Raw genomic sequence first — 13,511 nt, 5'->3', positions numbered from 1 at the left:
TGTGCTAGTCCCATGATGGGCATTAAAAACCTATGTCCTCCCCCAGCAGCCCTGACAGCCAGGAGACCTGGGAACTGAGTACCACTCACCTGGGTGACAGGCACAGTGCAGGAGCGTGAGCTATCGAAACAACCTGGTGAAGTCTCGCAAGGCCCAGCAAACTTGTTTACATTCCTCAGCACTGGAAGAGAATAGGGAGGTTGGTCCCAAACTGATGACAAAGACATAACACTCAGAAAAACACCTGCAACATGGACTCTGCTTCCCACCTTTCTGTAACTCATGGGGGAATATTAACTACTGGATATGAGAATAATTGTAAGCTGTGTGGTCCTTAGAGAACGGGCTCTGGAGAAAAACTGCCCAGGTCGGAACCCGGCTCTCCTGTGTCCTTGAGCAAGTTACCAATCTGCCTCGATTTCTTCGTCTGCTATCTACCTCATAACATTCTGAGAATTAAAACAAATCAGCTTACAAATGTAAAGTGCTTAGGGTAATAGAGCAGTGAAGAAAATTAGTATTCAACAGTTCTGCCTACAATACTTTCACCAAAACCTTGGCATAAATACAAGAAAGCCAGAAACTCCAAAGTGGAAAAAAGCAAGCATATTTACCTAAGGCCAATTATTTTCTATGAGCTGAGTTAACTTAGTACCCTGGTTTCCTCATTCTCTTCCAAAGGCAGATTTTGTTTACAAAGCCCAGTCCAGCAACTGAGATTCTATCAGTCATCGATTTTCTAGTTGAACAAGCTGCTTCTGTGGGAGGAGGAAGCAGGTCCCTAGGCAAACCCACTGAGATGCTGAAGTGGTATGGACAGCCCAATATCATCTGACCCTGGTTTTTCAAAAGGCCTCCTTTGTCCAAAGGGCAGAAAAGAAAGCGCTTTTATATGGTCACCTTTCTGTGGCCCTCTGTTTGGTTTGGAAAAACTCAGGGACCACAGCCTACAGCCTAGGATTCCATGTGAGAAGAAAGCTCCCTCTCCTCTTCGTAATGATGAAATGTTAACAGTGATCCAAAAGAAAAGGAGAAATGAGAGCTATCCCCTTAAGTGCCCGCATCTGGATTTCCTCACCTATCCTACGGTCTGAAACATCATTATTAAGAACCTTGATTTAGACTTCAGGACTTGATTCAATGGAATACCCTCCAAACTTTCTTTTAGTCTGTCTCCACCCTAAAAATGTAGTAAGAATGAGGAAGGTGTTCTGGTTTTATCAGAATTCTACCATTTGCTCTTTAAAAATGGCAGAGGCAAAGAGCAAATTAATATGTTTGCTATTAATATGTTTCAATAAGAGCATTACTTATCTCAGTCTCCTTCCAAACCAACAGACTGTGAAGGAGGCAGCTGCAGTGAGTGAATGCCCACACCACTTACGGACTTCCCAATGTCACGAAGGAGGAAGATATTAACCCAAGAGAAGCTGCCGTGTGGTGCGTTGTAAGAAACTAAAACCATAGAAAACAGTTAAACTGACTGGAGATTCAAGATTCTTTTATTATCCTGATGTCTTACATGTTTTAAATTCTATCCTTCTTAAACCAGAGATCTTGGTTTAACCTGGAAGAGAAATGAGAACTCCATCCTCAGCCTGTTTTGTGACACATGAGAAAACGCACTGCAATGCAAGGACGAGACAGCGGCGGCGAGACGGGGTGAAACCAGGGCTAGGTCACAGCGTCACAGCTCCGCTCACTTCCTGCTCCCAACCCTGTCAGCACCTGCGTTGGTGTTAGGAGCTTCAGCCAAATGTTTAATTAACTTAAGTGCCTTTGGTGATTAAGCCCAAAGAAATGGATTTTAAAAAAACCTTCTAAAAGCTAGGTTGCCACTATTTGGGGGGGTTCTATTTTCTGGCTTCTAGTCACACAATCCCAACCTCTCCACGATACCTTAAAAAAAATGATTTTATTTATTTATTTATTTTTAGAGAGAGGGGAAGGGAAGGAGAAACAGAGGAAGAGAAACATCAATGTGTGGCTGCCTCTTGCTCATCCCTTACTGGGAACCTGGCCCACAACCCAGGCATGTGCCCTGACTGGGAATCAGACTGGCGACACTTTGGTTTGCAGGCCTGCACTCAGTCCGCTGAGCTACACCAGCCAGGGCCTGTCCACTGTACTTTGATGAGAGTCAGAATATATGCCAAGGCAGAGAAATGGGAAATGATGTCAGGATTTCTTCTAGTTATCATCAGTGGTGTTTGAAAAGTAAAAATGGTATTTTAGAATGAAAAACCCAGCTTTCTTCAAGCTGACCATCTAAAAATGCTAAGGAATTAATTAATTACCAGTACCATTTGAAAAACAGGCTTGGACTTGCTGAAATGAAACTGAACCAGTTCACCCTCCCTGCTAGCATGGCAAACAAAGCAGCATGTCGAGGCAGGAGTTACAGGACCTTAAAACCAAAAGGGAGACTGAGTCATGCATGGAACAGAAGGTTCAGGCAGAAGGTTCAAGGGCAAAACACATACTAAAGAAAGAGAATTATTAAGAGGAGGTGAGCAATCTCAAATCCTTTCTCTAGCACCTCAACACCACCTCTTACCTCTGCTCATCTCCGACCATTAGGTCACAGCCTACCGTAAGAGGAGCTGCAGAACTTGTTCAGCAACGAGAGATCAAGTGGGCCGGACTGGCAGTGCGCCGTGCCTCCCCAGATCACAGGGCAAAGATTACAGAGATTTTTGTTCACAGCACCGCATTATTTAGGTTCCTCTTCCTTGCCCCAAGATTTTAATTAAATTAGGGAATGTCTATAGCTTTTATTTCAGACTCACTCTATTGTTCTACCTGTCATATATTAGCCCAAGTGAAGGAATACGGGCTTGGTGAGGCTTCCTCCACAATGAGTGGGTGGCTGCCTTCAAGCTGGCAGGAAACCTGCCCCAGCTAGTTCTGTAAGCACGTAACAACATTCTGGCAGATTCTTTTCCAAGGAGAAAGTTACCATTCACTGATCACCTACTATATGCCAGATCTCTAGATTTTCACTAGGTATCTCGTAGTAACCCTATACGATAGGTAGTATTAACCCTATTTTACAGATGAGTAAGTTAAAAGTAATAGCCAGTAAGTGGCCAGAGTCAAACCAACATCTTGGCTCTAAAAGCCCAGTCCTTTGTGGGTTTTCCCCAGGCTCCCAGGTGCTCTGGGGAGATCAGAGTCAACAGGATCTTGCCCTTCGACTGACCAACACTAGATGGAACAGAGCAAAACAAAAGCAGAGAAACCAACTGTTATACCTCTTTCCCCTGACACAGCTTATAGGTGGGATACTACTTCTACTGGGAAGATGCATAGTAAAAATAAATAATTTTCTAAGGTTACCCCGGTCAGTATACGCCTCCTTAGTACAGGGGAAATCCCCTTCTCTGGCAAAACGTGTCACAAAGGCAGGTAGTCACATGCTGTTTCCCAGTCATGCATGTCACTTGATCTGTGGCCAAAAGTCAGTTATTTCTGAGGCGTGAAATTAAGCCACTTAGTAAACTACAAAACAGTACTCAAAGGTTTGGGATTTTAACCTCAACAAAATTAGTGGATATACTCTGCGAGATAAGAAAGTAAACCATTTTGAAAGATGACATTAATACTTCAAGATGGCCGCATAGGTAAATGCAATACTCAAAGCCTCCCACAACCACATCTGAATTACAACTAAACTACAGAAACATTCAGAACTGCCTGAAATCCAGCTGAACAGATGTCCTACAACAGAGGTTTAAAGAAGCCACATCGAGGCTGGTAGGAAGGGTGCAGATACAGACTGGGCTGGTTCCACACCCATGTGCGGCAGGTAAAAATTGGGAGTGGTATCTCACCTTCAGAATTCCCCCCCACCCCCCAAGGGCAAGGGGTCCCAGGCCCACACCAGTCCTCCCAACCCAGGGTTTCCAGGGACAGGAGGAGAAGTCCCCATAACTTCTGATCGTAAAATCCAGCAGGGATTGAGGCTGAGAGAGATAGAAAGGGTTTCTGGCAGGCAGTTCCTCTTAAAGGGCCTGCTGACTCACTCCCTCTGAGCTCCAGCACTGAGGCAAAAGCTTGAAAGGAACGGGGCACATGTACAGAGGAACTGAATTATCTGGTATCAGGGCAAGAGATGGGAGGCCAGCTTTCTGCCAGACGCCATTGTTCCTTTTCTGAGGCCTTCCCCCACAGAGCCAGCAGGCAGGCACCATACGTGACTCTCCATCAACCTGGCTCACATTTTTCATGCCCTGGTGATTCCCTGAGACCCACTCCTTCCACCTTGCAGGTTCACCCAAGCTATTTCCAGTGGTTTTTCTACAAAAATGGCCCCTCTTGCCTCATGCTTTGAACTTTCCTAAAATCTCTCAAATAAGCAGTATCTCACCTTTGTGTACCCCATACCTCTTGCTAAGTGGCTCCAGGCCCAGCACTAGTGGCAGCTAGCCTTGGTTCACACCTTGGCCTCTCCAAGTCATCTCCAAGCCCGACACAAGTAGTAGCCATCTGCAGACCACTCTGGAGCTCATGCTGGGTGGCCCCAGACAGGGCACAGGTGGTGGGTGACCTTGTACCTCCCAGGAGGGCTCAGAGCCAGTGCACCTGGTAGACAGCTTGAGATCACAATGGATTAAAACCCTACCACCTCCATGAGTGACACACTCAAGAGGTGGACTCAGTGATCACCAAAGCCCCACTGAAGCAAGGCTTGCTCTGTAGAGTCAACTCCTGCACAGCAACTCCTCTGCCATAGTTGCAGCCAGGCCTCACAGCTGATCGGCTGGGGGCACAATCCATCCCAGTGATGCCAACAGGAATCAAGGCTCAACCACAATAGGACAATGCATATGGCTCATATAGGAGCACTCCTGAAACAGCCAGCTTGGGTCACTGGAGCGGCTGCAGCAGTGCCCATTCTACCAAGTCCAGGAGATGCAGCAGTTTGCCTAGCATACAGAAACAAACCTAGGGAAGCAGCCAAGATGCAGAAACAAAGAGGACTTGAAGGAATAGGGGAAAATAACTCAAAGAAATGGAGGCAAGCAAACTACCAGATACAGAGTTCAAAACAATGGTTATAAGATGCTCAAGAACTTAAGTGAAAACTTCAAGGAACTTAGAGAGAACTCCAACAGGATGAAAAGAAAAAAGCCACATAGAAATCATAAAAAAGAACCAGTCAGAAATGAAGGATACATTAACTGAAATGAAGAAAATTTACAGGGAATCAACAGTAGAGTAGATGAAGCTGAGAGTCAAATCAGTGATTTTGCATTTAAGGAAACAAACAAACAAACAAACAAACAAAAAACCCTAATCAGAACAGTAAAAAAAAAAAAAGTCCAAAAAAATTTTTAAATTTTAATTTTTAAATTAAAAAAATTAAATTTAATACACTGAGGATACTGCAAGGAGCCTCTGGGACAACTTACATCATGGGGATGCCAGAAGGAGAATACAAAGAGAAAGAAATTGGAAACCTATTTGAAAAAATAATGACAGAAAACTTCCCTAACCTGGTAAAGGAAACAGACATACAAGTCCAGGAAGCACAGAGAGTTCCAAACAAGATGAACCCAGAGAAACCCACACAAAGACACATCATAATTAATATGCAAAAGGTCAGACAAAGAGAGAATCTTAAAAGTAGCAAGAAAAAAGCAGTTAGTTACCTAACAAGGGAGTTCCCATAAGACTGTCAGCTGATTTCTCAAGGGAAACTTTGCAGGACAGAAGGAAGTGTCGTGTCAAGAAATATTCAAAGTGATGAAAAGCAAGGACCTACAACCAAGATTACTATACCCATGAAATCTATCATTCAGAATCAAAGGGCATATAAAGAGCTTCCCAGACAAGAAAAAGCTCAAGAAGTTCATCACCACCAAGCAAATATTATATGACATGTTAAATGATATTCTTTATGAAGGAAAAACAAAGAAAAAAAGTAAGAACAATAACATGGCAATAAATACATATCAAGAACAGAACCTAAAAAAACAAAATAAATAAACAAGCAGAACAGAAAGAGACTCATAGATAGAAAGAACATTTTGACAGTTGCCAGATGGGAAGGGAGTTGGGGGGAATGGGTGGAAAACGTGAAGGTATTAAGAAGTACAAGCTGGTTATTAAAGAATGGTCATGCGGATGTAAAGTACAGAATAGGAAATACAGTCAATAATATTCTAGTAACTACGTATGGTGTCAGACAGGTATAGATTTATTGGAATGATCACTTAATAAATTAGTAACATCTAATCACTGGGGTATACACCTGAAACTAATATAATGTTCTATGTCAACTTTACTTAAAAAATAAGAAAGGATTTTAGAAAATTAAAAAATAAAAAGAGAAGAAAACATGACATTAACAAATCAATTCTCAGAAAGGAAGTTTAGCTCTTGTATCATTACCTAAAATTTATTTTTTCTCACTTTTAAAAACTGGGTCTGGTTTTAATTATAAAACTATCAAACCCCTAGAAAAAAACATAGGGGAAAAGCTTCGTGACATTAGATTTCATATTGATTTCTTGCAAATGACAAAAAAAGCACAGGCAATAAAAATACAAATAGATACAGAGAAATGAGAACCCTGTACACTATTGGTGGGAATGTGAAATGGCTGCTATGGAAAACAGTATGGAGGTTCCTCCAAAAACTAAATAAAATTGCCACATAATGCAGCAATTCCACGTCCATATATCCAAAACAACTGAAAGCAGGGCCTTGAGGTATTTGCATACTCATGTTCACAGCAGCATTATTCAAATAGTCAAGAGGTGGAAGCAATCCAAAACCCATCAGCAGATGAATGAATAAATAAATTGGGGTATGCATATACAATGGAATGTTATTCAGTCTTAACATATTTTGACACATGCTTCAACATGGGATGAACCTTGAGGACATTATGCTAACAGAGTCACAAAAGAAGATATAAATGCTGTATGATTTCACTTATATGAAGTACCTAGAGTAGTCAAATTAAAATAAAAAACAAAAAAAAACCACCGCAAAGCAGAATGATGTTTGCCGGGGCAGGGGGGAGCAGAGAATGGGCATAGTTTCAGTTTTACAAGATGGAAAAATTCTAGAGATTCACAACAATGTGAATGTACTTCAAGCTACTGAGCAGTACACTTACAGTGGTTAAGATGGTAAATTCTGTGTGTATTTTATCACAACTAAAAATAAAAAAAACTTAAGTGCAAATTGGGTTACATGATACTGTTATTTCCCCCCTTATATCTTATTTTTCTGTATCGTATGCATTTTTCTTTTTTTTTAAAGTGCTTACTTACTAGTATAGAGACACTGTTAATTATATAACTGTTCTCTACTGATGGGCAATTGGATTATTTACATTTTTTCCCATTCTTATCAACCTTGCTGCAATACTCATTCTTGGATTTATGGATCATTCCACAACTGTATGAATATAAGCCATGGTCTACAATTTAGTCAAAATTCTAAAGGCTCTAGACACAAAAAGAAATATCAGGGCAGGGCAACACACAAAATCCGATTTAATTTGCTGTCATTAATATTATCAAGGACCATAAAAGTCTCATAACTGACACAGTGATTTTAATGAAAGTGGTCATTGCCCTGTCTGGTATAGCTCAGTGGATTGAGCTCGGGCCTGTGAACCAAAGGGTCACCCCTTCGATTCCCAGTCAGGGCAGATGCCTGGGTTGCAGGCGAATTCTCAGCAGGGGACACACGAGAGGCAACCATACACTGACATTTCTCTCCCTCTCTCCTTCCCTTCCCCTCTAAAGATAAATAAATAAAATCTTTAAAAAAAAAGAATGCTAATTATTAATCAAGGTTTGACTGTGCTTCCTTTTTTCTTCCCATAGGAAAAAAAAAGTGGTCAAAAGAAGGAAAGGCTAGATTTTCCCTATTGTCTGTACGATACTGAAAAAATGAAACAAACAAAACAAAACAAAATCTCTACCAATAGCAGTACTGTAATGAAATCAGGCAATACCTGTATAGCCCAGCAATTAGAAAGCTATATAAAATGTTTATTATATTAACTGTAAAATAACACTCTTATGTACATTTAACATTTTAATGGAGCCATAAGTAAGTAGCTCACAGGCCTAACGCGTCCCAGAGAAATGTTATGTTTGGTCTGCATGAAAGCAGGATTGGAGTATCTTGAGGCATGGCAAAAACCTCCCCGTTCACTGCGGTTTACATCACCCCATGTGTTCCAAGCCACACTCCACCTATTCAGGCACCTGCATTCTTGACCCCTGAATAGAAATGAGAATTGAGAAGGACTTCCAAAAGAAAACAGATCTCCTGCAGGGTAGTGTGCTGCTCAGCGTGTTCTTCCTTTGGAAGAAATAATGTTTCCGCTGACTCATTAAGATCTTTTAACAGTTAATAAGTACAATAAAACCAACACACATATCTACCACATGGTCATCTTTTCCCCAAGACTGGTTTCCAAGGACAATCTGTGTAATTCAAGGCTACACAGACACTAAATCATGAGTATACAAAGGCACACACACAAAAACTCTCGGGTAGATCTGAAACTAAGATGGCAATAAGAAACAGATACTTTTTTCTATACGCCCCAGCTGCTGTTCACATTCCTTTAAAAAAAAACAACAAAGAAAACAAAAAATCGTCACTCACCTAGTGACTTGTTTGTGGAAATCTGTGAGTTGCTTGTGTGTCACTGTGACGGCTCCCACAGTTGTTTCTTTTGGCAAACCTTTCAAGGAGTTCTCTAACCATCGGCAGAAAGTCTGCACCAAGAAGAGGAACATGCGATTTTAAAGGAGGCAGGGCTCACTCAACTGGGACTCTACAGGTAATAACACAAACCCACAGGTTTTCCTCAGTAGCATTAGTTCCCCCAGACTTAGAAGCTAGTACAAAAATTTAAAAAGTACTATCTTTAGGCCTTCCAACCCTCTGGGGGTTGGAATCAGCTAAAAAGGCAAGCCCAGACTTCCCTTCAAAGAGGCAGCAGGCATCATTTCAGAAAGAGCCTTGTACCTCGAAAGGGAAGTATCTTCTGGATGAGGCTATTGTTCTGTTCCTGACATTAAACTTATGTAATATTTTAAAAAAATAAATAGCTGCCAGAAATCTCTTGAGCATAAAGATTAAAGGCAATCAAAGCAAAGGTTCAGGTACCAGAAAGCAGAGACAAAAAGTATAGTAAGTCAAGGTGTCAAAAAGGTATGTATGTAACATGAATCCAGAAATTAAAGTATTTTAAGGTCATCTCTCTCAGCAGAGGTCATATCAATAAGTTCCTTTGTTGTTACCTGCTCGTTTTGGGGGTTAGAAAGTTCTTCTGTTGTTCACTCTTTTTATTTAAAAGAATTTACTTATATCCAAACGAGATCTCTTTATTCCTTTCATATACACTAAAATTCCTGGCACTCACACCCCTTCCTTCCTTGTCAAACTATAAATCAAAATTATAGAGACTTCCTCTGGTTCCTTATTTTCAGTTAAATTGTTCTTTGAGTTAGTTCTAATTTTTCTTTATTTTGAAAAAGATTTTATTTTTATTTCTTTTTAGAGGAGAAGGGAGGGAGAAAGAAGGGGAGAAAAACATTATCTGTGAAAGAAAGATCGATTCACCCCCAACTAGAGACCTGGCCAGCAAACCAGGCTTGTGCCCTGAGTGGGAATCAAACTGGAGACCAAACTGGGAACCTGTTGTCTGGCAGGCCAGTGCTCAATCCACTGAGACACGCCAATGATTCCTTTCATGTCTTTCTTAAGTAGGATGGATACTCTGGTTACAGTTTTCAGCTAATTTTTTTACATTATATGTCTTCCCGTTATGTTAATTTATGATAACAGACCAGAGCACAAGTAAACAGTCTACTAAGAATGCTTACAGAACACTGCAGGGCAGTGCATTCCCCTCCTGGGAAGACGCCTGTGCCTCACCCTCACTCCATTGCTTCCTCCAGGCGCATTACCTTCACCTTTTTTCTCTAAGCTCCGAAGGCCCTTCTTTCGCCTCTGTAACTTGTTTCCTGGAGTCCATTTCTTCTACAGCTCATTTCTTTCACTTCTGTGACTTTCTAAATAAACTTTCTCTTACAGTTTGAGTCTTGGCTCTACATCCGTTCTCAACCAGAACTCAAGCATCGAGGTTGCTGAATTGAGGTCTGGTCTGACTCTACCAGTCTAACACCTGGTGCCGTTTTCTCTGCCAACAGTGTCATCAGTAAGGATGTGATGAGACCATTAGAATCTGTGCCATTGCACTGGATTATACAGGAAACAAGTGCAATAAACCCTCACATACAGGAAATTCAAAACTATTTGCAGAAAGTCCATAATAGGATTCACATCAACTAGAGTTAACAGCCAACGAACAAAGAAGTGTCACAATCTTTGCTGGACCCCCGCTGGTACCCAGATGTCTGTGGCCCACAATCCCCTCTTGTCCCTCCCACTTCTTCACCTGACAGCCAAGAAAGTTGAGCTCTGTACTTTCTTAAGATGGATTTGAGACACAACTAAGTCTCCCATCTTCTTGGTTGGCACCTTTTCCATCAACAAACCTTTCCTTATTTAAAAAAAAAAAGTACTGCAAAATTTTCCAAATGGATTCCTCAAGGAAGACAACACTGTATTCAAACAAACAAACAAACAAACAAGACAAGCAGGGGCAAAAGATTCAGGAATAATCCTTAACTGACAAAGTTTTAGTATCCAAAAACCACTCAAAAGTTAACTATAGTAGCACCCCCCCCCCAACAAAAACATTAAGAAACTAATTTGGCCCCAGCTGGTATGGCTCAGTGGATTAAGTACCGGCCTATGAACCAAAGGGTTGCCGGTTCAACTCCCAGTTAGGGCACATGCCTGGGTTGTGGGCCAAGCTGGGTCCCATTTGGGGACACGTGGCAGGCACACTGATATTTCTCCCTCTCTCCCTTTCCCTTCCCCTCTCTCTAAATAAACTACTTTCCAAAAAACCCCTAAAAAGCAAAAAGTAATTAGCTAGCATATAGTGAGCCCCGTCACCTTTTAGTAAAGGAAATCTGAGAAATTAGGTTGAAAATACTGAATTAATTTGTCACAGGTGGGTATCCAACAAAGAAAGGGGGGAAAGAGGGAAGCGCTCTCACATTTCACTCAAGTCAAGAGACAAATCTGGTGTGTCATCTTCTTTTGAAAACTTTGTAAACTTTGAAAACCGTATGATTAAGAAAATACAAGAATGTAAATTTTCCTTGGACTTAAATCCTTAGTTACAGTTTTAATCAGTTTATTTATAGGGTATAAACAACCCAAATTTATGTAAGAAAGAGTTCCTTTTGTAGTTGATGTTTATAGAAAACCATCAATTTATTCTTTTTTTAAATTTATTTATTTTTAGAGAGAGGATCAGGGAGGGAAAAAGAGAGGGAGAGAAACACTAAGTGGTTCCCCTCCCACGCCCACAGCCAGGGACTGGCCTGCATACCCAGGCACTGGGAATCAAACAGAAGACCTTTTGGTTCACGGGTCGGTGCTCAATCCACTGAGCCACCCGGTCAGGGTGAAAACCATCACTTTAAATTGCTTGACAATACATGGGTCTACAGCAAACTGTGAAGTGCACACAGCTACCTAGTTTCTGCTCCTGCCCAAACCTGCTGTTCTCATTTTCTTCTTCTGTTAGCATTTAACTGTTTACAAATCAAGAATGTTTTTTGCAAAATCAAATTTATATAATGTCTTCTGTTACCTGGGAATCAAGTACATTTGTAAAAAAGTCAAAAAGTATGGAAATTTTATTTTTCATGTCAAGGACTTTTGGAATTAAAGTTGTTGGTCCCCAGGCTCACAGAGAACTTTCTGTAGGAAAACATGAAAACCCTCCTGTATTAGACTGAAAGAGCACACATAGTGAACAACCAGCAATGGGTACCGTTGGTACAACTTATTTGTTTATAAGCACCTAAGCTTGTATGGAAGAACTGCAGAGCTATTTGATAAAACCAGTCTTGAAGGAGCCTCACAGAGTTTGATATGTAAGAATTAAAGTACATGTGGCTGTTTCTGAAGTACAAACCTAACAAAAACGTAAGAAATCTATTAAGTATCCATCCTACATTTGATTGTTTTTTGTTTGAGCCAAAGGTCAAGTAAAGCATATGCCACTAAGACAGTCACTGAACTTTGGAGATGAACATATCAGACCAGGCAGAGATTCTGGCCCAGTAATATTAAGTGTAATAGTAAAAATGCACTACCTTTTGTGAAACTGCTGAAACTGAGGCTAAGAACTGCCATCAATGATACATAGCAGGACTTCAAAATTCTAAGATACTCATATATCTGGATTTTCCTCTTCTGGAAGACAGCTCACTTTAGCTAGATCCAACTGGGTACTTTTTGGAACTGTTTTTATATTAACATTAAAAATTATAAATCCTATTTTTAAAATAATTTATAAGCTGTTATACCTTATCGCTACACTCAAAACTTTCATGCAGTATATATAATGTGATTTATGGTCACGAGGGCCCAGGACTGAAAGCTTTTGGACATTACTGGATAGTGTAAAACAAATTTCCATGCTTAGGTGATAAACAACTTGGCTGAAGAATAAAGACAGGAAGCAAATAAATCTAACGGGGAAAGAAATCCAAGTATACAACGTGGGCTAGTTTTATATCTATATGCCTCCAAATGCTCTGACTAGATGTGTTACCAGGGAACCATACACTATTATCTAAGGAGCACGGAGTGAACTAACACGTCCTGAGTAACGTCTAATACCGTATGAGTGGTTTTGGGGCATTTCCCACAAGTGAACCAATTTTTCATTTGATAGCCACAGAGCTGAAGTCAATGTTTTGTATTTACTCCTGGTAATATGTAAGCTTTAGGACAGTGACAAATATATGCTTTCGAGAAGCCAGTGATGAATTAATGGCCTCATATAAGCCCTTCCATCTAATAATTAAATTTAGCAATGTGCCTAAATTAGGTTTCACGAACGTACAACAGGGCTGGTTTCAAAGTTATAGTTGGCTGCAGGAAACTGAAGTTTGGGGCTGGGAGCAATGGGTTCCTATTGAAAATAGTCTTACCGGTCTGTCAACCTGCATGATCTCCCAGAGCACTTCGGCAACATCCGGCAGGGTGTATGGGGGGAGACAGAAGCAGCACGTGTGGAGCAGCTGGCTTACAAGTTGCTGTCCAAGCTGGTTCATCACCTGTCCAATCAGTTCTTTCCGTAATTCAAAGTCATCTTCGTGCTGTCAGAAGACAGAAGCAATGGATTAGTTCTCATTTCAACATTTCAAATAACAAGTATTCTTTTTCCTTTAACTTAGTACCTTTTAATTAAACTGGTGTGCTGTAAGAATTTTTAAAACACTCAATACTTGACTATTTAGTCAGGGCTACTGACCTCTTTTCCCTGGGACTGTCAAATAAGAAAATGAGTACTTCCAGTCAACACACAGGTGTAGGTAAACGCAGCTCGCCTCCTTACACAACCACAGCAAAATTACAGCTAAACTACAGAACAAATC

The 13,511-nt window shown here is 40.8% G+C and overlaps 1 protein-coding gene across 4 annotated transcripts in view; it reads right to left on the bottom strand.

Annotated features, from left to right (window-relative positions):
• Window positions 1-13,511, bottom strand: part of TNPO3 (transportin 3) — a 103,637-nt gene that overhangs the window by 2,649 nt on the left and 87,477 nt on the right. For all 4 annotated transcript variants that reach the window (XM_053657076.1, XM_053657077.1, XM_053657078.1 and 1 more), the window contains 3 exons: window positions 13,065-13,232; window positions 8,641-8,753; window positions 90-181 (listed from right to left, as the gene is read on the bottom strand). In XM_053657076.1, coding sequence (XP_053513051.1) covers window positions 121-181; window positions 8,641-8,753; window positions 13,065-13,232 — 342 coding nt within the window. In that variant the 3' untranslated portion in view covers window positions 90-120. The remainder of the gene's footprint in view (window positions 1-89; window positions 182-8,640; window positions 8,754-13,064; window positions 13,233-13,511) is intronic.

This window comes from Artibeus jamaicensis, unplaced genomic scaffold (assembly GCF_021234435.1).
Source record: "Artibeus jamaicensis isolate MK-2021 breed Jamaican fruit bat unplaced genomic scaffold, CSHL_Jam_final scaffold_3307, whole genome shotgun sequence".
In the NCBI taxonomy this organism is placed as follows: Eukaryota; Metazoa; Chordata; class Mammalia; order Chiroptera; family Phyllostomidae; genus Artibeus; species Artibeus jamaicensis.
The sequence above is the reverse complement of the archived record's forward strand: the minus strand, read 5'-3'. Positions and strand labels throughout refer to the sequence as shown.